Source organism: Colossoma macropomum, unplaced genomic scaffold, assembly GCF_904425465.1.
Source record: "Colossoma macropomum unplaced genomic scaffold, Colossoma_macropomum, whole genome shotgun sequence".
NCBI lineage: Eukaryota > Metazoa > Chordata > Actinopteri > Characiformes > Serrasalmidae > Colossoma > Colossoma macropomum.
The window spans coordinates 51,419,280-51,446,069 of record NW_023494789.1 but is presented as its reverse complement, the minus strand read 5'-3'; the positions used below and the strand labels follow the sequence as shown (position 1 = coordinate 51,446,069).

Genomic DNA, 26,790 nt, shown 5'->3' with positions numbered 1-26,790 from the left:
TTGTGGATTCGAGTGACAGAGGAGGCTGTTGAGGGGAGTTTAGTCAGTCTACAGCTGTGCAGCACTTTTTTCAGTTAAACACAGTGCCAACCTTTAAATGAAGCTCATGTTTGATCACTAACCCCAAGAAATCCAGTGGTACCACTGTTTTACATTATTGTCACATTGTCTAATGTTTTCCATACTGTAGTTCATAATAGATGTGTGCATAGGTGTGTAGTACTGTGCAGAAGTCAGAGACCTTCATTTATTCAATTTCCAGCCAAAATGGACATTCAGTACAACATATTAATTTCTGAGATTAGATATACGATATTAACTGCATACAGAAGGAGACAGTCAAAGGAAAACAGAAGTTTCCAAAACTGAAGTTTCAAAAACTGATTAAAAGCTACAGAGAAAATGTGGCTCCTAACAACGACCTGGAAGAGCTGGTCGACCCCAAAACTGCCCCCATCAGATAAGCAGCACTTAAAGCTTTCATCTCTGAGAGAGAGGAGAAAATCAAGCTGCTTCCGATCTGAAAACATCCACAGGTGTTTCTGTCCATCCTTCCACTGTGAGAAGACGACTCAGCGCTGTGGGTCTGAAAGGATGTGTAGCTGTCAAGAAGAACCTCACTGAGAAAAGGAGACGGACACATCAAACAAAGAAGCTGAACGATGGACTGACCACCCCAGAGTCCAGACCTCAACACCACTGAATGTGTTTGATTACTTCAGAAAATGATCAACCAGCTTCTAAGACTGAACTTTGGAGGTGTGTCTGCAGATTCTTTGAGGAGCTGAAAGTGAGTCTCCTGAACAGAATGGAAGCTGCAACTAGAAAAGTGCATCTGCTTAAGCAGTTTCCAGGTGGTTGCTAGGGTGTTGTCGTTGGTTGTTAGGGTGTTACTGGGTGGATACTAGGGCATCCCAGGTGGTCAGGTGGTTGCTAGGGTGTTGGTGGTGGTTGTTAGGGTGTTACTGGGTGGTTGCTATGGCATCCCAGGTGGTTGCTAGGGTGTGGCTAGGTGGTTGCTGTGGGTCATCACATGGTTAATAGGATGTTCCTAATGACATAAATGAGATGTGACATTTTGCACCCCATTCACTCCTATGAGAAAAACAAATGGTCATCTAACAGTAATTGTATATAATTGAATATGAACAGGAAGAATGTGCGGTCAGGTAACAGTCGTGTTGCGAACTGCACAATCACTAATACATGCAAAGAGTGGACAAACTCAATACGGATATCATATTCAGTCATTTTCTATTAGACATGTTTTCTGCTGAAAAATGAATAATGTACTTTAATGGCTGTTTTGACTGGGAGTTAATTAAATAAATGAGGGGTCTCTGACTTTTGCACGGTTCTACACACTTAAAAAAAAGGTTCTTCAAGAGTTCTTTAGTAACGACAGTAATTTTATATTAAGCCATGAACACTCAAAGAACCGTCTGCATGCTTAAATGGTTGCCTGGTGAAATGGCTCTTATTTTGGTTCTTTGTTGGGTTCTGCAATAGTCAAGCTTGTAACAGCCGTGCTTTGGTGCTTTTCAAAAAGGTTCTATATAGAACTGCACACAACACATTCTCAGTGAATCTGAAGAACCAAGTCACCATGCACCACTTAAGAACCACTTAAGCATGCAAATGGTTATATATATATAGAACAGTTGGATCTTAATAGAACCATTGCCTTCACTACAGAACTCTTTATTAATCTGTGAGCGTCTGAAGATCATTTAGATGCTCACAGCTGATAAACAATCTTTGTGTCGTTCTTTCTCCTGCAGCCTCCTCGTCTCCCTGCTCCTTCTCCGTCCAGGGCAAGACGCTGCAAAGTAAATCGCTCCTCAACTCTTACTACTCAGGTACCGAACTCTCCTTCAGTGACCGCCTTTATTTCCCCGAATGTTTTGGCACAATGCAGATTGATTAATGTTTTTTTTTTCTCTGCCTTCTTTTGTAAACCCTCACAGTGTCCAAGGACCCGGTTCCTGCAACCACATCTATAGGTAAGCACCACTTCATCAATTCCTATGGAGGAAATGAGTGGAGCAGAAATGTTTTTAGGCTAGTTTCCATGGTAATTCACCAACATTACATGTAAACTAGTTCAAAATCAGGCACTGAGTGGACAATGGCCTTTCAGAAGAAAGTTTTAAAAGAAAACTGCTGGGTGAATTGACTAACATGGTTAAATCTGCAGAAGTGGAGAGGTTTTATTGTTGACTTGCTGTATAATTTTCATTTTAGTTACATAGTTACATACGTAATGAATTACGCTTGCCTTTAATTGAAATCAACATGTGACAAAGCATCAAAGCAGTTTAAAATTGCTGCATGATTTCTCAGCTTGATATGATGAGCTAAACTGGAAAAAATGTCAGTGTACAACTAGAGTCATTTAGCAGCAGCATTGTTTCCAATAGTTAACAGCAAATTATTAGACAACAGTTAGTTATGATGACCAAATCATATTTTTTGTGATAGCAGCACATTTCTAAAGCAATAGAACAGGATAGGAGTGCGTTATCACAAATAACATCACGGCTGTGATTCGGTCCCAGGTACGAGCTCAAGGTGAGTGCAGCATCATCACAGCTGTGAGGTTATTCACCATAACACACGACCTGCTTTTATACAATGGTTCTGCAAAAAGAATTAAAAACTAAAGCAACAAATCCCCTAACACTGTATAAAATGTGCTGTAAAGTTCTTCCGCCAGAAAAAGTAGTACCTTTTTGCGTTATGGATATTACGTTTAAGTTGGTTTAACTTTTTTAACGTTCTCTCCTCAATTTCTCATGAAATTAAAGCTCCAAACTTAATCAAACTTGCACTCTTAAAAAATATGGTTCCTCAAGGGTTCTCTAGTAAAGGGAATGGTTCTGTTTAGAACCATCTGTTCCATATATGCCTAAATGGTTCTTTCCATGGTGAAATCCTTATTCAGATTGTTGGATAATGTGTTGTATATGGCTCTATACAAAGTTTAATTCATTCAATTCCTGCACTCTTCAAAAAGATGGTTCCTCAAGGGTTCTTTAGTAAAGACAATGGTTCTGTGTAGAATCACAAACACTCAAAGAAGCATTTGGATGCTTAAACGGTTCTTTGCGTGGTGAAATGGTTCTTCAGATTGATGGAGAATGCGATGTAACAAAAAGCGTAATCTTTTTTGGGGCTATTTAAAACCCTTTCCAAAAAGGTTCTATATAGAGCCACTCTTAGCCAAAAGGGTTCTATTTTGGCACCATATGGAACCCTTTTCAATAAAGTTCTAAATAAAACCATCTACAGCACATTCTCCATCAAAGAATGCCATATATGGACGTTAAGAACCCTTCTTAATAAAAGTGTATGTTTCTATATAGTACCAAAAAGCGTTCTTTGACTTGTAACAATAGTGGAACCCATTTTTGGTGCTTTATTGAATCCTTTTCGATAAGGTTCTATATAGAACCATCTACAACACATTGTCCATCAATCCACAGCCCATTCTCCATTCTCCATCAGACTGAAGGGCTCTTTGAGTGTGATGGCTCTATAAAGAACCCTGGTCTTTACTAGTGAACCCTTGAAGAACCAGCTTTTCTTAAGAATGTATGATTAGAGTGTGAGAATGAACCTGACTTTGACGTTTGTTGGAGCTCTCACTGCTACATGTTCTGTCAGGTATGGCTGCACTTGGTACTGCCTCTGCTACGTGAGACTACATGTTGCTCCATGATGCTACGCAACGCTGCGTGGAACTTCTGTTGGGTTAAATATGCTGTAAGGAAACTTCCACCACTGTTTCCACCTCATTTCTCCAGTCAGGTCTGTGTTCGTGGCCGCTGTTGTTCCAAACATCTGCCCCCACCTTCAGTCCGGTGGTTCTGACACATGTGGTTTGTGCTGTGTGATGATCTAGACCCTTGAGAGGTTGACAGGCTGGTAGCAGCTTCACCTAAACAATGCTAGTCATTACCCATGAGCAGGGTGTCATTGAGTCTGAGCGAAAGTAACGCTCGAGAGACGGAGAGAGGGACGGGGTGGAGGGACAGACGTGCCTCGGAAGCCGATCGCGGGCCCGTCTCTGAACGTCCGAGGCTAAAGCTGAGAAAATAAATCATATCTGTGCTCGTTTAGCTTTTGAATGCTAATTCTCAGATTTGAATAATGTATTTTTGTGATGGTGTTCAGGGAGGAGGTGCTCAGCTTCATCCCCTCACATCACAAAGATTGAAATGTCACGTCCATTTCTTGTTGCAGCCTTAAACAAACGTACACATACATATGTATATGTGGACACATACAGATTTACAGACGAAGGCAGGCTGACCACTTCGCTGCCGAGCTCAAAGGTTAGTACTTATGTAAAGAAATGCAAGCAGGAAAAAGGGTTTCTATTTTTGATCTGTCACTCACACACGTACACGAGTAAACCGAACAGCCTTTTGAAGTAGGTTCAGGTGCAGAGAGGACGCTGACTGCCCTGCGGTTTATACGAAGCAGGTGTACAGTACTGTGCAAAAGTCAGAGACCAACAGAATATAAATATATATATATATATATCGCTGCTGTCAGAACGAAACCTTGTATGTCCAAAATGGTAACTTTACCTACTTTACATTACTTTACTTAGACACAGTGTAAAGACTAGCAGCCAATTTTATGTAATATCAAAAACAGGAAAACGACAAAAGTGTAGATCCGAGGTTTTCTTCCGACAGCAGGGATATATATATATATATATATATATATATATATGTGTGTGTGTGTGTGTGTGTGTGTGTGTTTATGAACATGTTTTATCTTTATTTCTGCATAAATTTGACCTAAAACATCATCAGATTTTCACACAAGTGCTAATAGTAGATAAAGAGAACCAAATTAAACAAATGACACAAAAATATTAGACTTGGTCATTTATTTATTGACGAAGCAAAAGTATGTGAACCTTTAGGATTAGCAGATAATTAGATTTAATTCTAAGCAACTAAAGGCCTGAATCACAGTGGCTGATGTTAATGTTCACCATCAGGAGAACAATAAACAACAGTGGTGTTCATGGCAGGGTTGCAAGGAGAAGCTGCTGCTCTCCAAAAAGAACATTGCTGCCTGTCTGCAGTTTGCCAAAAATCACATGCACAAGCCGGAATAAGGCTATGGGAGCAATGTTTTGTAGACAGATGAGACCAAACAAGATCTTTTTGGTTTAAATGAGAAGTGTTAAAAAAGAAAAGCACTGCATTCCAGCATAAAAACCATATCCCATCTATGAAACATGGTGGTGGTAGTATCATGGTTTGTGTTTGTTTTGCTGCATCTGGGACAAGACGGCTTGCCGTCATCGATGGAACCATGAACTCTGAATTATAGCATATTATTTAAGTGTGTTTGCATGTACATATACATTCACATTTACATTTATACCATTTAGCAGACGCTCGTATCCAGAGTGACTTACAAAAGTACTTCGTTGACCAGTGAGAGAACATACCTAGCTAGGACAAATAGGTTAAGTAGTCCAAATTCCCCTTCAGCTCACCGATAGTGATAACACACTGAAATGAGATGTCTGTTGTCCGGTGTCTTCTTTTTATGGACATATTTGCCATTCAGCTGCACAGCATGTTGTTATTGTTCGGCAGTGTGGTGCCTGATATAAACGTCCGTGCGATGATGTTTTGATCCGGGCTATTGGGGGTAATTTGGAGAAATTACACAGATCCTTTATCTAACTAATCTAACTAATCCAGCTCCAGTAGGGCTTAATTCTGTTTGTTGAGATGGAACAGAATTACATCCTTGTAAGAGGAGTTTAACTTGTTAAGTCTGAACTCTTCGTTACTGAATTTGGCTCCATTATTTTTTTTGCTGAGCCCTTTAGTAGTTCGTAATCACTCCTAAATGCAGTTAACTTGATTAGCTTTAGCCTTTGTTAACTGAGTGTTCATTTCAGACACATTCTGAGCGCATATTGCGAGGCACGTTTTGCACAGCGGACGCTGCTCTTTAGTTGCATCCTGATCAGAAAACACTGATGTGCGCTGGATTTGTTTTAGTGAGATGGGCAGCCCGTTAGCAGCCGGTGCTTCACATTCACAGACAGTCCGATAGGATAATCTGACAAGTGGGAAATGATGGACCCAGCTTTCAGCGATAGGGTCAGTTCAGTTTCAATTGAGATTACTTGAAATTTGAGTCACAGAGCACGGATCACCCGAAAACCGAACTGAATGAATTCCTGGAGTTTATTTAATGTTCTGGACAGGCTAAAGTTAACTGCTCTGACCTCTCGGAAGCAGCTCTGTGTGCCGAGTCATTCCATTTGGCCGTCTTCGGTGCCACAGAGGCTGCCTTTGGTTATATTTGTTAAGACTGCTGACAATCAATCACTTTTTTTCCAGCTTTGATGTGTCTATTGTGCACGTTCCTGCTGCTGTGAGCTGCTCCTCTTTGAGCCAACTTGTCAGGTTTTGAAATACGATTTCGATTTATATCTCAGCCAGTCGGGGAAAAAAACCCAATTTCAAAAGCCGCCACTGAAAAAGTCTCCGAAGCAGGAGTCTCCAAACCCAGATATATCTTAGCGGGGGGTTCCAGAGCACTCCTTTCAGCCGGGTTTGATACATAAGCCAGCGCTGGTGGAGCGGGATGTCAATCATCTGAGACTGCGCCACGCTGTGCGGGAAGAAGTGGAGATCAGGAAGCTGTTGACTGAGTAAATCACTGTCCATTTACCCCCACCCACCGTCCAGAGCCAACCTGAGAGAGAAAATAGAGAGAGCAAAGCTCACAATAGAAATGAGAAAGAAAAGAGAGTGAGAAAAAGTTGAAAGAGGGCCGGATCGACGGAAGAAAAACAGCAACGTCGTTGAGACTGCGCTGCTGCCGACTCAGCGAGAGTTGGAGGTATTTATTGATTTGAGCTGTAAATTTGTACCCTGAGACGTGTAAATTGGCTGTGGTACATGCCATAATCATTCCCTTTCACACTCAATAATTTAGCTCGGCCTATTCGTTCCCAGCCTGACACGCTCCTACTGAGCCCACAGAGAGGCGTAATGTGAAAAAATCGAGAGATAAAAGGTGGAAGGATGGCGAAAGGTAGAGAAAATAAAGAGGTGGAGGAATGCAGATGCCTGTCTGTCATGCAGTGCAAGGATTTATTGATTTATTCCGCGTGAGCTGAAAAAACAGAAAACGAAGTCGTTCGTTTTAATGCCGAGATGTAAAAGTACAGCCATTTTTTCTTTTTGTATTCATTTTTTTCCTTTTCTGGCTGTCAGAAGAGCTGTGTAGACAGCTTACGCATCCTATCACACAGCGTCAACACTCACCTCCTGTTTATTTGCTGCTAAACATTTGTCTTTATTCATTTTCCCTCCAGCTAAAAGCTCGGCAGAGACGATTTAGGGAGGGCCGCACGTTCAGCATTTGTTTACTATACACTGTCAGAAAAAAATGTGCTGTGCTGGTACATTCTTTGTTCATCAAGGTACAAACAATATAAAAAAATGTGTTTTTGAGGTCCAACTGTGTACCTTAAATACGTTTTATTCCAGGAGAAAGGAATTTGTAGCTTTTTATAATCCTAATGTTTAACCCTCTGGGGTCTCGATTTGTTCATCTCTTCTTAAACTCTCCTCTAAAGTCTCTTCATATATCATGATCCTCATATGTTTCATATCTAAACGCTCCGTTATCTTCATCACTACTTTCCAAAACCGCTGCAGCAGCTTCAGCAGCTGTAAACTCTCTGCACGCCATTTCACATGAGTCTCCGATGTGGACTGAATGAAGAATGAAGGGTTTCGGCGTGATGGTCAGTCCTTAGTGATTTCCTGAGTGTCCATTGGTCAGTTTCACACAGAATGTAGACGGACACACCAATCCACCAGTTCCACATGGTGAGAGGTAGATGACGTGTATCTCAGCCCCTCTTCATAGGCTCATAACTCCGGATGTGAGTCTCGTATGATCTCGAGATAAGATGGAATGGAAAGGGCGACTCTACAGATTCAGGAAGTGTTTGAACTGGATTTCTGAGCTGGATCACCACAAAGATACAGACACAGATATAGAAACAGAGAATATGATGAGCAGGTGAGTTTGTGGACACCAGAGCGTTAAAACAGACCAAAAATAATGAAAGCCTGAAGTTAGTTCTGAAAGAAGTCTACAGACTCGTTAATGCTAATAGCATTAACATTAGCTTCCTAACTAGCTTATGCCATCTTAGCACAACCTACACTTTGCTTAAAACATGGCTACATAACATTTACATAACATCATCGTGGCAGATGTCATGCGCTGTCATGTCCAGAAATATAACAGGGTCTCAATACAATTAATGCATTTTGTAGGCATAGCTGCATTCTGGCCTTCACAACTTCAGAACGGTTTAAGCTACAGACTTGAAAAACATATCAGACCACTCAGCAGACCCGGCCTCACTAACTATCATTACGTCATTGAGCTATGACATCAGTATCAGTGAGTAATCTGGCTCGAAAAACAAACCAAAATCCTGATATTGGTGCTCTGCTTTTAGCCTTTGCAACAAAGGGTTAAACCAGTGACATGATTCACACATCACAGCACTCAGCGGACTCTGTCTTTACTAACCAGAGTGATTTCATCCACCTGTGACCATCCATCAGCCAGCAATCCAGCTCCAAAATCACTCCAAAAACCCACTCGCCACTGTTCTATTATACCTCTGCTTTTAGCCTTCATATCATAAACAAAGGGAGACGGGATTCACACATCAGATCACCCACGATAGTAAACATGCAACTCAGTTTGAAGTTAAAAATAAAGCCTGTCTTGCTGTGTGTCAGAGTTTTAGCACTCAGCATGAATCCAAGAAGACAGAAAATCAATAACAAACATGGCTGCCTTATGCTAATCATTTATTTTTGCTCAATAATAAAGCTGCCTTTAAGTCCTCCTCGGAAGTTCCTACTTACGACGTAGAAGTTCGTAAGTATGGCTTAATTTGTGTTTAAGTGGTTTAGGTTGGAAATTAGATGTATACACTGGAAATAATGTTTTTGGTTAACTATGAATTTGCGTTACTCAAACGAGCAGAGGCTGCTTATGAGAATATTAATGTTTTTCTGCAGTTAGATGTTTCACATAATGTGCTCATACCTGTGTTTCCATGTGTGGATGGTTTTGTCCTGCAGTGTTAAGGTTGTGGCTGATGAATAACGGAAATACAGCCAGTTTATCAGCAGCTATCATTGCACTTTTGTTGACATGCCCCCAACTCTGAAACTCAGGGTCACTGAAAAATCCTAGTTTCCCATTAGTAAATGCGAAATTGTGGTGCCGTTCATGTGCATCCATCTTATAAATCCCATATTTCCGACAGGCAGTATAAGCAATACAATGAATCACCATCAACATTCTCGCATTTTCAGCTCACAGACACTCCAGACAAACAATGCCTGAAAAGGTATCTGAGCTGATTCTTCTTTTCAGGATCTGCAGAGCAAAAATATACAAGCTATGCACTCTGTGAATTTTTGAACAAAGATATGAAAATTCTCTGAGCATTTGCATGTCAAACAATGACATATCTGAGTAGCCTTACAATGACAACATATGGCATATGGGTTTCACATGAATAAACACTTTATAATTGTAATTGACCACAATACCAAAACAGTTCCACCATATTATCCTAGGGTTCTAAGACTTAATTGTCATGACAGATATATGACAGTCTTTGATTTCAAGATGGCTAACTGTAGTATACTTAGCAAAATTTAGCATGTGACAAAAGCTGGCATGACATCACACATTGTGGCAGAGAAATTGGCAGATTCTACACTTTCAATCCAGACTAGCGTCGTGTTCGTTAGTAGACGAGAAGATATTTTATCATAAATTGAATTTGAAGTTATTTTATGTGTTGTGGTGGTAAAAAACACTGGGCCTCGTTTGCCAACCGTTCTTAAGAAAAAAATTCTTCTTAAACCCCACTTGCGCAGTTTTCACGAAAATTCTGTCATTCAACAATGTTCTCTATTTGGGATTTGTTCTTAGGTAAGAACAGAAACGCTCATTCTTTGCTTTTCTGCCTTGCTTTCATCGCCGCTTGACATCAAAACAAACTGTAATACAGAATGTAAATCAGTTCTCATATATTATGTAACTCAAGTTCATAATTAAATTGGCCATAAATATGTAATTCATCATTACGTGTAAATAGAACAGCAGAACGAGAGTCATAAGGATAATTTGCCAAAAAGCAGACAGAAGCAGAAAGAGCGGAGGGCTGTTTGATGGGAGGATTGATCGCTTTCTGCAGGGTGGAAACAGATAGCCCACCATGGGACCACCCGGCCTCCTTTTACCACCAAAGGCAAACAGGACAGTCCTCCAACTCCAGCCTCAGTCCAGGACGACCTGAGCAGACCGTATTCAAGGTTCTGTTTTTCTTTATGAGAACTGCACTTTTAAGAGACGTGCTGGAATTTTTAGTCCGGCTCCACTATTTGGTGTCACTCAGAGGTGCGTGGGTACTCTAGTCTTGGTTCCTCTCAGTGGTTCTTCCTTAATGATTTTTGGGAGTTTCTCCTTTTGAGTCTTGGTTCCTCTCAGTGGTTCTTCCTCATGCTTTTAGGAAGTTTCTCCTTTTGAGTCTTGGTTCCTCTCAGTGGTTCTTCCTAATGCCTTTTGAATGTCCTTCCTTTTGAGTCTTGGTTCCTCTCAGTGGTTCTTCCTCATGCTTTTTGAACGTTCCTCCTTTTGAGTCTTGGTTCCTCTCAGTGGTTCTTCCTCATGCTTTTTGAACGTTCCTCCTTTTGAGTCTTGGTTCCTCTCAGTGGTTCTTCCTCATACTCTTATGGAGGTTCTCCTTTTGAGTCTTGGTTCCTGTTAATGGTTCTTTTCCCTGTTCTTTGGGAGCTTTTCCTGTTGAGTCTTGGTTCTTCTCAGCGGTAGCCCCTGTTTTTTGTTGCTTTCCCTTTTAGAGACACCCATAAGAGCTATATCAATGAAATTTATTTGAATAATATTGAACAGGAAGCATGATTATGGACATGACTTCTGTAATTTGTGTTGTTAAAGGATATTATTAAAAGCACTACAGGGTGAAACTGCTGAGTGATTTAGAACGCTGCAGGTTCTTCCAGCGCCAGTTAAAACCTCACACTTTTCTCATCCCTTTAATTCTACGTGCAACTTCTCTCGGAGATCTCTTAAAGTTATATTTAGTCACTGTAACATGGCACATTTGAAAGTAATTTAAAATGTCATTATCTTGAAAGGAGCTGCCGCCTGTATTTTAGCTGGCGGGGTAATTATTGTTAATGGCGAGGCGCCGCATTGTTTCGCAATAATGTAACTGTGCCAATAATTGAGCTTAATGCGATTTTAGTGGTAATCATTAGAACGCACCTCACGCGACGCTTACGCACGAGCTGCGCTCAGATGAAGGGTTATTATAGAACGCCGCAGCTCCGAAATGAGAAAATTATCCCTGTGAGCAGAACGTTTCAATTTGGGACTATTTTTAAGGCCTGGAACATTAGTGCTGGATTTTTCTCTCTGGTTCTCCTTCCCTATATATCGATCTCTCGCTGCATCGCTCGCTGCGTTAATGTTATACAGTACACATTGGAAATCCTTGGTGGTTGATATGGGAAATATGGGAATGGCATATTTCACCAGTTTTCATAGCCCTGGGTTTTGTCAGATTCCGCCAGCACTGATGCATGATTAATCTAATTATGCATAATTAACTCGAATATAATAAGTTAATTAGTAAATAGGTGTTCTTTGTTAACAAAGTCTTTCCTTTTTTGGCTTATTTGCCTTTCTTCCTCTTCAAAAGTTTGGAATGACTGATCAGGTTCAAGGTTTTCAACAGCATAAAACCAATTTTCTTACATAGAAATATATATAATAATCCCAACCAAGATAATGATTCCTTTATAGAACCATAATACATATTCAAAATACCATATTCATAGTCAAATACCATATTCAACACATACTCCATCAATCATTTCACCATGCAAAGAACCGATTGTCACATTCATCCAGCACTGATGCATGATTAGTCTAATTATACCTCATTAACTCAGATATAATAAGCTAATTAGTTAAAAGGTGTTCTTTGTTAACAAAGCCTTTCTTTTTTGTCTTACTTGCCTTTCTTACTGTTCAAAAGTTTGGAATTACAGATCAAGTTCAAGGTTTTTAAACAGTGTAAAACCTACTTTGTTGCAGATAAAGGTATAAAATAATAATAATTTGCTTGGCCTGAATAACTTTACAGATCTCAGATCATCTATACAGTAGAAAACTTTACATATAAATGAAAAAGTGTTAGATGTGTCCATAATACGTAAATTTTCAAAACTAATAAGTAATAATTACAGTTTATTATTTACCTTCTTATTCATTTCTTGTTTCATAGAGTTCTTCAAATATTGAGTAAAGCAAAAAAGCTTTTAGTGAACAGTTTATTATGTTTAATTCTATGTTTTTTGTTTATAAAACTGATTGTTAATTTAGTTATTCTGAGCTTTTAAACTGTTTTGGAACAAGACAAGGTGGATAATGTATTCTTTTATAATCCCTAAAGTTCTAGATAAACTAGATTAGTGTGAGATTAACTCCTAGGTAAGTTTTAAACTTAAAAAAACACAGTTCTGTAGGAAAGACAGTGGTCCTAAATAGAACCATGAACACTTAAAGAACCCTTTGCGTGGTTCTTCAGATTGATGGAGAATGTGTTGTTTACAGTTCTATATAGAACCTTTTTGAAAAGGATTATATATAGCAACAAAAAGAGTTCTTCTATTTTTACAATGTCAGGCTTGTAACAATAGAAGAACCTTTAATGGTGCTATGTAGAACCCTTTTCAAAACAGTTCTACATAGAACCATCCACAGCACATTCTCCATCTATCTGAAGAACCATTTCCCCATGCAGAGGGTTCTTTAAGTGTTCATGGTTCATAGAACCATTATCTTTACTGAAGAATCCTTTTATAAGAGAGTGTGAAGAATCCTTTTTCAAAAAGGTGCTGTAAAGAACCGCATAGAACACCTTCTCCATCAGCCTAAAGAACCATTTCACCATGCAGTCACTTAAGCATGCAAATAGTTCTTTGGGTGTTCATGGATCTGTTTAGAACCACTGTCTTTACTAAAGAACCATCTTTTTTAAAAGTGTGTGAAGAACTTTTGAAAAAGGTGCTGTTTAGAACCATATGCAACACATTCTCCATCAATCATTTCACCATGCAAAGAACCATTTAGGCATGCGAGTGGTTTTTGAGTGTTCATGGTCCACTGAAAAAAAAGTTCCCCAAGGGTTCTTTAGTAAAGAAAATGGTTCTGTATAGGGGACTGTATTAGAAAGTGTTGGTGGCACATTGTCCTTAAACTTTTGACGAAGCAGAGACTTTGAGGAGTTAATTGGCTCGTTAGTGCGGTACAGTGCTTCAGACAGTTGGGAGCTAACGAGCGAGGTAGTTCACGCGCTCCTCCTCCTATTTCTGAGAACAAGTGACTCTGAGAAACGATGTATAGCAGGCGGAATATAGTTACAGTCAGCATGTCGTTGTTCTAAACAGCGAGTTCAGGGCTGATTAGTTAGAGGATAACTTAACTTGAATACTTTCTGTTCTCCACTAAACGCAAAGCTGACCTTCTTCTCCGGCCTGGAACGCTAACCGCTCGATATTTCTCAGGGCGCTTGTGTGCCGTGTGTTCATTTCGCCAACATAATACGCCCTCCGGGCTGCCACTTTGAGATCTGCCTCCTGCTACCGAGACTAAAAAAGGCATGAATAATGAATTAAGGAAGAAGTGATAGCGAAGGGTGGAGAGGAGAGAGGGAGAGTGGAGGGGCGGGGTAGATTGAGAGGCACTTTGGAGTCTCTAGGGTTCCTCTATCTCTGTCCTCCACCTCTGTTTGTGTCTGGTGACCCTCATGCCCTCAAACTCCTCCAGTCTCTTCCTTCTGTATAAACCGACACTGAAAAGCAGAGCCACCGTGACCTCCCAATCTAAATGCGTGCATCGGAGGAACCGGTTCTCCTCTCCTGCTCTCCTTCTCCCTCTCTCGCTCGCTCCTGTCACTCTCCCATGGATAATTATGAGCAAATGAAGCTGTGGGAAAATGACAGACGCGGCTAATGAGTAAGAATGTCGTCTGAAAGTTCACAAATCCAGCAGGCCCTTGTCAGGATGCTAAATGCTAATTAGGGTTTCCATCCTTGTTGCGACTGAGGGTTGCAAATTGGCAAACAAGATGCGCTAATGTAATGCACCATGCGGCCGCCGCCGCTTCTGTAACCCTCTGACTCCTATAGCGCTCGTGCGGAGTCATCGCTGAGGATGTGTTGCTGTGAAATATATAGATGGCCTGAATCACCGTGAGTGTGAAATGACTTTCCGAAGCTGATTAACTCTCTGGGGTCGACGAGCGCGCCGGCGCGTCAAATTAGATGGTTTTCTGAGTTATTATTAATATCTTTGTGATGATCCCGCTCAGAAATCCAGTTCAAACACTTCCTGAATCTGTAGAGTTGTCCTTTCCATTCCATCTCATCACGAGATCATACGAGACTCACATCCGGAGTTATGAGCCTATGAAGAGGGGCTGAGATACATGTCATCTGCCTCTCACCGTGTGGAACTGGTGGATTGGTGTGTCCGTCTACATTCTGTGTGAAACTGACCAATGGATACTCAGGAAGTCACGGACTGACCATCACGCCGGAACCCTGTGGAGAACATTCATCTGCTGTTTTATTCATATATTCAGCTACTATTGTGATCCTGAGACTTTGATAAACCAATTTCAAGCATCAAAACAATTCGTCCACATGAGTAAAGCTATGTTTTCACAAGAAATGTTAAATTCAAATTTTCAGCTTTAGGGCTGAATCATCTCTGTACATAGCACTCTGAGTCAAAAGAGCCTCATTGTAGAGAGAACCGAGATTGTTCTGAACATATATATATATATATATATGTATATATATATATATATATATATATATATATATATATATATATATATATATATATATTATGTGGATATCATGTCGTATGCAAGTGCCTTTAAAGGCGCAGAATGCATTTGGTTGAGAATATATGCAAAAATGCCCTCATGAAGAAATGATTCTTCTGTATAGGACCTTTTTGAAAAGCGTGCAATAGCACTAAAAAGGGTTTTTCTGTTTTTTTTTTTCCTATTATTTTTTGTACATAAAAAAGATAGTTCTTTAAGGCAATGGTTCTGTTTAGAACCATGAGTTCTATAAAACTATTTGCATGCTTAAATGGTTCTTTGCATGGTGAAATTTCTTCAGATTGATGGATAAAAGTAAGTGGAGAAAAGTAAAAGTAGCGGAGGGGTATATTGTGTAAAAAGGCTGTACAAAACAGTTGAAGACAGTCTTATACAGTTTGTACATGTTTATTACTCAGAACTGACGCTGAATCTGAGCCATAAAACATACTAATGAATCTCACAGTCATTCGACTGTGTCCGTATTATTTGCTTTCTATTTACATTCCTGTTCAACCCCTTAAAATCCCATTTTATTATATACTAAGGCTTATTATTCAGTAACTACAGAGCTTCAGTGCAAACTGGCTGAGGTATTCATAGATTATAGAAGTGTATAATAAAATAGGGGTAAAACACGTGACATTACAGTGAAATGTAGTGTCTTTCAAATTTCAAATAATTATGCAATATTGATATATTTTATGCCCTTTATCAGCTTAATAGCTCAAATCTGTTTCAGTATACTTCAGTGGTTACATTCACTCTCAGAAATAAAGGTGCTAAACTGTCACTGGGGTGGAACCCTCAAGGGTCCATCTCAGTACCTTTTTTCAGGGAACATAACTGAACCATAATCCACTGAAATGATATGTTCTAAGCTGTACTGACTCCACACACCCCGTCTCGTCTCCAGGACTTTATTTTACTGTTCTGTTTTAAAACATTCGGTTATGAAAGGTACAAATACGAACTTTTCACCTGGAAAAACTTATTTAAGGTTCACAATCAGACCTTAAAACCACTGTTGGAGCTTTGAGGGAACGTTTACACTGTTTGTACCTTGATGAGCGAAAAATGTCCCTGAACAGACCCTTTATTTCTAATAGTGCACTATAATTTTACACAAAACACAGCACTTTAGAGTTTGTACCTCACACATATCCAGTTAATTCCTAGAACCCAAATTAGAATTCGACCTTTTTTTTTTAACACGTCTGCATAATTAAGCGGTTAATTAAGTGGCTTGATGTGAAACGCTCCATTTCCCACCACTAAAAGCTCCCACACAGAAAGTTATGATATGAAATGGTTATGAATTCACTGCATGATGTCTGAGACACTGTTTTATGATAGATTTTGGCCTAAAACATATCTTTAAACTCTATTGAATGCAGAGGTACATGCAGGGTGCTGTGAGGCAGAATATTCCCCAAAGAAAACTTATTTTTTAAAGATTTTACATCAATAACATTGCATGTAAAACTCAAGGACTGTAATAGAGGGCAGCACTCAGTATGGGTCGATCTGCTTTCTGCACAGCAAGGCCTCTAAATCTGAAGCGGCGTGAATCCGGGTTCTGAGCAGATGATCACCCATGAATGGAAGAAGCTTCCCAGAGCTCTGTGTGGTAGCAGCTTCCAGAGCAAACCAAGCGTGTAGTGAGCTTAACTTCTCACTGTGAGTTCCAAAGAGGAGTCTGCAAATGCTGAACAGCAGATGGACGAAGCTGGCTGTGCCGTGGTGGGTCTGCTGCACTTTAGATCTCTTTGGGATGTTTTTTTGGACAGCAGTCAAAGCTGAAAGAGATTTTCAGTGGACGATCTCCGAACACGGTGCAGTTTGAGAAAAGTACGAGGCTGATTCTGGGTGTGGAGCAGATCCACGCTAACACATGCCTGATCTCTTTTCTGTAGATGGCAGTCACAGCGAGATGTCCCAGCCGTCGCTGACCATTCAGACGTATCCGTATGGAGGGTGTGAGTCAGTGGAGATGTCCTACCAGGCAGGCCAGTTCCAGCCAGCCATCCGTGTGGCTGACCTTCTGCAGCATATCACCCAGATGAAGTGTGGCCAGGGCTATGGGTTTAAAGAGGAGTATGAGGTAAGGGCTTCTCAAAAGTCGCCACCTTTTGTCTATAGCACATTTAAAAGACAGCAAGTGTTGCATCAATTAAAATAACCATTACTAACCAATCAGAACTACACAATACATTCAACGAGGAAAATAACATGCATACAAAAACAAATCAAATGAAAACAATGAAATAAAACAGAAGAGCTACACTGGCAAGACAGAACAGATACGGAATGCATAGTCATTAAAAAAACTCGAATGCCTGAGAAAATAATGGGTTTTTAAATTTGACTAGTCGAAACATCTAATCATGGTATTCTATTGCATCATTAAGAAGATCACGTCTCCATGTTGGTAGGCGAACTGTAACTCTGTGCTCTGATGGAGCTCGTCTCATCACCGTTACTGCAGATACAGCCCTGCAGGTGGATAAACACCAACAAAACAGACCAGAATGACCACAAAAAAGATGAAAAGATATGTGGACACTTTAGATGCACCCTCCAGAAAATGGTACGAGGAGAGGTGGACTGGATCCATAAAGCCTGCACATCTCCAGAGTTCAGAACATTCAAATCTCTGAGATTTTACAGAGGCTAACAGGGACTTCTCAGAAAGTTGTCACCTTTATTTCTTTAGCGCATTTAAGACAAGTGTTGGCCAAAGTGCTGCACAATAACATCAATTAAAATGACCATTACTAACAAATCAAAACTACACAATACATTCGTTGAGGAAAATAACATGCATACAAAAACAAATCAATAAAAAAACAACAAAAATAAAACAGAAGAGCTACACTGGCAAGACAGAACAGATACGGAATGCGTAGTCATTAGAAAGACTTGAATGCTTGAGAAAATAATGGGTTTTTAAATTTGACTAGTTGAAACATCTATTCATAGTATTCAATTGCATCATTAAGAAGATCACGTCTCCATGTTGGTAGGCGAACTGTAACTCTGTGCTCTGATGGAGCTCGTCTCATCACCGTTACTGCAGATACAGCCCTGCAGGTGGCTGGGGGCCAAGAGCAAAATAGCAAAACAGACCAGAATGACCACAAAAAAGATGAAAAGATGTGTGGACACTTTAGATGCAGCCTCCAGAAAATGGTCCGAGGAGAGGTGGACTGGATCCATAAAGCCTGCACATCTCCAGAGTTCAGAACATTCAAATCCGTGAGATTTTACAGAAACGAAAGACTTCTCAGAAAGTCAAGTCACCTTTATTTCTTTAGCATATTTAAAAGACAAAAAGTGTCGGCCAAAGTGCTGCACAATAACATCAATTAAAATGACCATTACTAACCAATCAGAACTACACAATACATTCAACAAGGAAGATAACATGCATACAAAAACTGGCCAGACGCTTCCAGGTAAAATCAGAAATTTGAGTCTTAGCCTTTTGGAATGTGATGGATACTTGTGGTCATTAAACAGGTCAAATCTAGAATGATGTAAAAACAGAAGGAGACAAACTTAACAATAACAGAACAGGCAAGCCAGATCCAAAGGGGCTAAACAAAAAGGTGAAGTCGAATATTCAAACACAGACAGTGTGTCCCAATTCAGGGGCCGCGTCCTTCGGAAGCTGCATTTGAAGGCTGATTGAGTCACAGCGGTGCGACTAGACTGTCCCATTTTGAAGGCTCCTTCATATGCGGCCGAGAAATTTGTCCTTCTTTTCCATGGCAACGAAGGATCCAACGAGTGCATCCTTCGCCAGCCAACATATCCCGAGGTTCATTTGTGTGCCGGTGAGGATTTGAGAACATGGCGGCATCAGCAGAGGAGCGAACGGCGGCTGAAGAGATATATAAATTTAACTATTGGGTTTAAACTGAGGCGAATAGCTAACGATACAAGGGTAACAATCTCCAGCTCTAATAAATGAAAAAACAAACAACTAATTTCAAAGTTTCTGGCTCTGTCTGTAAAGAACTTTGAAAGAACTTGACAAGAGTGATGTATCGTGGTGGGAACAGCGGTGCTGTGACACAAACAGAAAACCCACCGTAGAGCAGACCATCTCATTTCGGTTCAGCCTTTGCAGGTCTAAGCAGCCTTTGAAGGACCCGCCTCGGTAGACCGCATCCTTCGAAGGATGCAGCCCCTGAACTGGGACAAACTGAGAGTCCAATACACAAGAAAACAAAGACCACAGGAAGAAACACTTAGTAGCTCTATAAAAGAAGCAACACCTCACAAATAGCTAAACTAAAGCCCAGGCTTATATACTGTCTATACCAAACAACCATTACGAGGAACAGGCGAGGCATATCAGTGCTCAGATGATGGTAAACAGAGATTGGCTAATGGTGGTGGTGTAATAGTCATGTGATCTCCTAGGAAATTCCGGGAGGTTGAGTCTTTGGAAGCAGGCACAGCGGAGGGCGGGACACAAATAAAAAACAATAAAATAGAAAAGCTACACTGGCAAGACAGAACAAACCAAGACAGAACAGATACTGAATGCAAAGTCATTAAAAAGACTATGAAAAGAAAATAATGGGGTTTTAAATTTGACTTAAACGTCTGTTGTGGGGGATTCCTTTATGAAAAGCTGAAGACTGTTCCAGAGTCTTGGGGCAGCTACAGATAACAGAAAAGGCCCAGTTACCTTTGAGCCTCAGCGTGAAGTGGCTAAGAGCAACTGGTTAGAGGACTGCAGAGGAGGTCAGAGCGAAGCCATGCGTAAGCTTTAAAAATTAATAATAAAACTCAATTCTATATTTTACTGGTAGGCAGTGCAGTGATGCAAGTACAGGGGTGATGCTCTCCCTTTTCATGGTACCATTCAGGAGCCTCACGGCTGCATTTTGGACCAGCTGAAGACGTGACAAGCTTTGACTGACAGATTCCCAAGTACAGCAAGTTGCAATAGTCAATACGAGAGGAAATAAAGCATGAACAACTGTTTTGTGGTCCTTAAAGGACCAGATGCTTTTCATTTTTGCTGCACTCCTAAGTTGAAGGAGCTACTCCTCACAACTGCATTCATTTGCTTCCAAAACTTCAGAGCAGAATAAAAAAAATGACACCAAAAAAGTACAGTCGAAGTGGAAACAGTTGGGAATGGAACTGATATCAGTTGAACTTTTGTGTTTGTGTTGGGTTTGCATTTGAGGGTAATATGCAGCAAGTCTTCTCAGCCTGTCGGGAGGTTTAAATTCAAGCCAATAATGCAAAATGTTGCCAAATAAGTAGAGTTTCCATCAGTATGATACTCTCAGGGTCACGTTAATAAAATCACTTCTGAGAACTCCAGACTGGCTTTACAGAGAAATCTTTGATGCTGACATTTAATGCTGATCTGATAGTTTGGAGTGTTTCACTCAAATCTTGCTTCATTGCTTTTTTGCTGTCCATCTTCATATTGTAGAGTTAAAGGAGACACAGCTTTTGCACAAGTCTTGGTGCTTTAATAACCCTCTGGGGTCCACAGACTCGCCCATGCATGAACTCATGAAATTCATTGTATCTGTGTCTGTATCTTTGTGATGATCCAGCTCAGAAATCCAGTTCAAACACTTCCTGAATCTGTAGAGTCGCCCTTTCCATTCCATCTTATCATGAGATCATACGAGACTCACATCCGGAGTTATGAGCCTATGAAGAGGGGCTGAGATACACGTCATCTGCCTCTCACCGTGTGGAGCTGGTGGATTGGTGTGTCCGTCTACAGTCTGTGTGAAACTGACCAATGGACACTCAGGAGATCACTAAGGACTGACCATCACGCCGGAAACCCTTCATTCTTCATTCAGTCCACATCGGAGAGACTTATGTGAAATGGCGTGCAGAGAGTTTACAGCTGCTGAAGCTGCTGCAGCGGTTTTGGAAAGTAGTGATGAAGATAACGGAGCATTTAGATATGAAACATATGAGGATCACGGTATACAAAGAGCCTTTAAACTCAATAGTGGAAACATATTTCAATTGTGATTCCAATGCATTGTGGCTAATATATCACGGTTGTTGGAAAAAACCTTATATTTCCATTTTGCTGATTTTCAGTTTTTGACATAATTTGAAAATGCCTGTTTTCCTTTACATTGTCTGTAAATTTCATGATGAATGGACCAAAAGAAACGGCCCAAAATTACTTGGAAAAAAATTCTGGTTCCGTTGACTTACATTAAAAGTAAAGTATGTTTTTTCCTTCTCTTGTAAAGTTACCATTTCAGAGATATGAGGTTTTCTTCTGACAGCCGCAATATATAAACCCCTGCATATTAATACAGGACTGCACATATAAACCTGGTTCGCTGATTGTAATTGGTCAGTAAATGAGTCCGGTAGACAGGCTAGTCTGTTCAAATTCAGCATGGTGGTATGAATCTGGGACATAACAGGCTGTTTTACAGAGTGTGTTACTGAATAAAAAGCCTTCGTGTGTAATAAGCCTGGGATTTCAGGGGTTAATGCCCACTCCGCCGGTGCACTCCTCGAATATACCTGAGCACATTATTCAGCTGTATTTACTTTGGACTGAAAGCTGGGAGCTGTTCTTGAATCTTTATCTTAGCATTAAACATGCTGGGTGCTTTGTTTATCAAATATTCATGGGACCTAATCTAAAAACAAACAGACAAAAAAATATAAATAAGTTAATATTAATAATTCAATAAGACACCGGAGACAAAATAAGGCAAGACAGCTTTTTGTGGCTTAACTTTTTTTCCCCCTTATGAGTGAGCTTTAATTAAATGTTATGTTTTGAGAGAAATGTTAATTATTGTACGGTTTTGCGATGAGAGAGAGAGAAAACAGGTTGTTTATATTTTTAAGGGAGATGAAGAAAGAGTTAATTAAAATGCGCAGTTCATTAAAATGCGCATTACTGAGCATCAGTAAGAGCGCTGTGAGAGATTTTATGGAGAGAAGGTCATGTGACAAAGGTCAAGTAACTCTTGAAAAGTCCACACACGGATCCTGCGGTAGCTCGCTCGCCCGACACCACGGCTAATTATCTTTCACCCCTGATGTTTTATGCTAGTTCGTCCCCAGCCTCCTCGCCTCGCTCTACTGCCAACTGCTGCTTTGCTATTCACAGGAAGGCGAGTACCTTTCCGCCGTGCCCATATGCGCGCTGAAAAACATATTTTTTTGCCTCTATTTGTAGTGCAAACAAAGGCCCCTTTTGCCTATTCAGATTAATGAAGGTCATCTCGCTCAAAGGACGTCCCCACTTCGGCGAGTTTGTCTTTTGTCTTTTAAAACGAGAGGCAGTGCTGAAAGCTCTTTTTTCCTCTCTTCTGTCTCTGGATGAAGCTGAGATGTGGCCCTTCTGAGGACGTGCTTTCAAATTCGTAGGGTAAGCGAGGGGCGATACAAGGTCGGAGAAAGTGTGCTCGAGGGCGACATTCGCCAGCCTGATCCGCAAACTCCTGATTTGATCCTGCAAGAGAAAGTATTTCTATAGTCAAGTGAATCTGGTGGCTGTTATTCAGTTCAGTTCAATGTTATTCAGTGTTCAGTTTTAACTAAAGTCAATTAGTGAACACCAATGTCAATTACGGAAAAAAAAAACATGCAATTATTACACTTTATCCCATAATCGTAATACAGTCAGTCACTCTGACAGACTGTAATACACTACAGAAAGTGTAGGGGGCGATATGGCTTCTATTGTTTCATTTAAAAAGCTCTATAATGTTCATATGATCCACACAGTCATTCTGACAGACTGTAATACACTACAGGAAGTGTAGGGGGCGATATGGCTTCTACTGTTTCATTTAAAAAGCTCTATAATGTTCATATGATCCACACAGTCACTCTGACAGACTGTAATACACTACAGAAAGTGTAGGGGGCGATATGGCTTCTATTGTTTCATTTAAAAAGCTCTATAATGTTCATATGATCCACACAGTCACTCTGACAGACTGTAATACACTACAGAAAGTGTAGGGGGCGATATGGCTTCTATTGTTTCATTTAAAAAGCTCTATAATGTTCATATGATCCACACAGTCACTCTGACAGACTGTAATACACTACAGGAAGTGTAGGGGGCGATATGGCTTCTATTGTTTCATTTAAAAAGCCTCTATAATGTTCATATGATCCACACAGTCACTCTGACAGACTGTAATACACTACAGGAAGTGTAGGGGGCGATATGGCTTCTACTGTTTCATTTAAAAAGCCTCTATAATGTTCATATGATCCACACAGTCATTCTGACAGACTGTAATACTCTACAGGAAGTGTAGGGGGCGATATGGCTTCTACTGTTTCATTTAAAAGCCTCTATAATGTTCATATGATCCACACAGTCACTCTGACAGACTGTAATACACTACAGGAAGTGTAGGGGGCGATATGGCTTCTACTGTTTCATTTAAAAGCCTCTATAATGTTCATATGATCCACACAGTCACTCTGACAGACTGTAATACACTACAGGACGTGTAGGGGGCGATATGGCTATTGTTTCGTTTAAAATGTGCTTTATAATATCCAAGCGTTTGGCTGCAGTTGCTGCTACTTTGGGTGGTTACTTTTAACTTAGTAAAGGTAACTTTACTACTAAAGTTTTAATAAAATTATCATAATTTAGAGTCACTCAAAGCAAAAATTCAAGATTAGTTAAAAGTCCCAAATGTGTTTCAGCTCTGATTCAGAACCAGTTCAGTAGAATCATCTACACAGAGCTTGCAAAATTTGTTGTGTTTAGTGTTTTTCTCATGTTATTTCTGTTTTGTATTACATATTATATGAGGTCCTGAAGCCGTTTAGTGTGACGAATATGCAAAAATAGGCAAAATCAATCAAGTTCTTCCAGCACTGCATTTTCACTTTTCATTTTTCAAGCATTTTGTTGAGGTTATTTATTTTGGGGCGACTTTATTTTGGCCTCAGTCGCTCTATCAGAGTGTTCCTATAAGCAGCGGAGTTAAAATAGGCGAGGTGCTTTTCCATCAGCCCTGCAGCCAGTCTGGACCTGGCAGTAAAGCTGAGATGCATTGCCCTCTCTCTCTCTCTCTCTCTCTCTCTCTCTCTCTCTCTCTCTCTCCCTCTCCCTCCCTCCCTGACTGCGCTGGCTCTCCGGCTCCGCGTTTAAAGGGACATACATCAACGTGGACGTTTTTATAACGTCTTTTTGTTATCGGCGCGCTCTTCTAACCTGATTTGCCTCGCCGTTTCTCCCATCCTTCCACAAATGAAGTTGGCAGACTCCTGGCTCCTATATCGGCCGCCTCGCCGCTGCCTTATGAATATAAAAGTGGTATTTCCTTTTATATGGTGAATAAGGAACACTCAATATATTTACACTGAATTGTGCGTGTTTGCTGCGGGCTCTTGACGGGATTATTTGGGATGAATGCGGCGTTTTCTCCCAGTGCTTTGACAGAGGGAGCATGTTTGAAATGGGATTCGAGCATTTCATGTTCTATTAAAAGGCTGCCATTCATGCGCTGCCATGTGTGTGGTTCTGGGGAGGCTTTGAAAAGAAAGAGAAGGGGAGAGAGAGAGAGAGAGAGAGAAAGAAAGAGAGAGCGCAGTGTGACTTTAGCAGAGGTTCTGAGTGTGTGCCCGTGCATGCTTATGAGCTTTTTTTTTCCATGCTGGAAGTTCATAAAGACATAAAGGTGTGAAGGGGAGTGAAGGGGTTCTTTGATAGGAGAGGATCAGAGCCTCCCTGTATGTGTCAGCACTGTCAGCATAATCACCTCAAATGATCTCATCCGGATGGTTCTACGCGTGCGAGGGAGACTGATTGACATTGAACACAAAGACAACTAACTCTTTGTCGAGTCCCGACCCTCAGTCACCCACCGCGAGAGCAAAATCTCAGCAGCTTTCGCTTCCCACAGTGTCAAAAGTGGCTGTTGTTTTTCTTTTTTATGTGCTGCAAACAGCAAACCTTTGCAGTACACGCTTAAAAAGATGGTTCTTCAAGGGTTTTGTAGTAACGAAAATGGTTCTAAATAGAACCTTGAACACTAAAAGAGCTCTTTACATGAATAAATGCTTTTTTGCATGGTGAGTGTTGTAGGTGGTTTTATATAGAACCTTTTTGAAAAGGGTTCTTGTGTCATGCGCCCATCCCATGGGCCCCGAGAACCAGCAGGATGGCAGGGCCTGAATGCCGAGAGCACGGCACAGTTCTGTATAGCAGTAAAAAGGGTTCTGCTATTGTTACAATGTCAAGACTGTCACAATAGACGAGCCCTTTCAGGTGCTGTATAGACCACTTTTCAGAAAGGTGCCGTGTAGATCCATAAACAACACATTCTCCATCAATCTGAAGAACCTTTCACCATGCACGGAACCATTTACTCATGCAATGGGTTATTGGTGTGTTCATGATCCTATATGGAACCATTGTCTTTACTTAAGATTCATCATTTCTAAGAGTCTAGCGATGGCTCCATATTGACATTCCCGCCGATACTCAATATGATAATCAAATATAGACAAAATATATATAAACATATTGATCGGCTGTACTCCTGGGTGGATAAATCTCATCTGGTCAGCTCAATTTATGGCTTGATTTACTAAAAATACGAACATAACAGATGAAAACATCCCTGAAAAACCAGTCTAGACTAGCATGCCTGGTCACCAGCAAAACCAGCAAATGTTGTGTTTTGGATGGTGGTATACTGGTCCACCAGCAGGACCATGTTGCGTGTCCAGCTAAACCAGCGCTAAAGGGTTCTGCTTTTGTTACAAGTTTGACATTGTAACAGTAGAAGAACCTATAGAACCATTTTCAAAAAGGTTCTATATGGAACCATTTACAGCACATTCTCCATCAATCAATCTGAAGAATGTTTTATCAATGCAAAGAACCATTTAATCATGCAAAGGGTTCTTTGAGTGTTCATGGTTCTATACAGAACCATTTCTTTAGTAAAGAACCTTTGAAGCACCATCTTTTCTAAGAGTGTGTAGCAGGTTTGCTGTGTGGTGTGAAACGTAGATGTGGGACGTTACGTAAGATCGTACTTTAGTGGTTTTTTATAATGTCTCCTAATGAGAACAGTGTAATGTGGTACTTTTACGCATTACATCAGAAGACAGTTGGGCTGTTTTTAACATTATCTGATGAAGAAAATGAGAGAAATTCTTCCTCGATGACTCAAGAGTTCAGTAACGATGATGATGAGGATGATGAGGGGGAGGAAGACCTCGACAGCCCATCAGTCTAGAGACTCACTACCTCCCACGCTCACTCTCGCAGCATACGCACGGACTACCCTCGTGCGCCGCTGCGTCTTCCGAGGGTCCGCGGAGACGCGAGTGGGATTGTTTTATCTTTGTTTTCTTCTCTCTTTCAAAGCGTATTAATAGCTTCAAATAAAGGCCGCTTTTGAGATGAAAGCAATTCCATTAAGGGCATTTTGTTTTCTTTGGGAATACACCCCACACACACACACACACACACACATGACCCAAGTAAAAAAGCAAGTTTCCTTCTTTGCCAGGAGGTCTAGATTCCTTTGTGTAATCTCCACTGCTCCTCCCCTTCCCCTTCCTCGCGCTAATTGGGTTATTTAAGGATAATTGTTTAAATGAAAGGCTTGCCAGCTCCTGGTTAATTGACATGGACAGGGAGTTCATCGCAGATCGCTGGGGCGGATGAGCGCTCCGAACTGTTGCCAGATCCCATTTCTCGCATTTTGGAAAAAGGGCTCTTCAGCGCAAGATTATGCGACTTAAGA

At 40.6% G+C, this 26,790-nt stretch overlaps 1 protein-coding gene across 1 annotated transcript in view; it reads left to right on the top strand.

Moving 5' to 3' along the window:
* The window catches only part of ptprt (protein tyrosine phosphatase receptor type T), a 464,808-nt gene that overhangs the window by 350,497 nt on the left and 87,521 nt on the right, over positions 1-26,790 (top strand). The window contains exons 17-19 of the mRNA XM_036571590.1: positions 1,782-1,859; positions 1,968-2,003; positions 16,942-17,129. Of these exons, the coding sequence (XP_036427483.1) occupies positions 1,782-1,859; positions 1,968-2,003; positions 16,942-17,129 (302 nt within the window). The remainder of the gene's footprint in view (positions 1-1,781; positions 1,860-1,967; positions 2,004-16,941; positions 17,130-26,790) is intronic.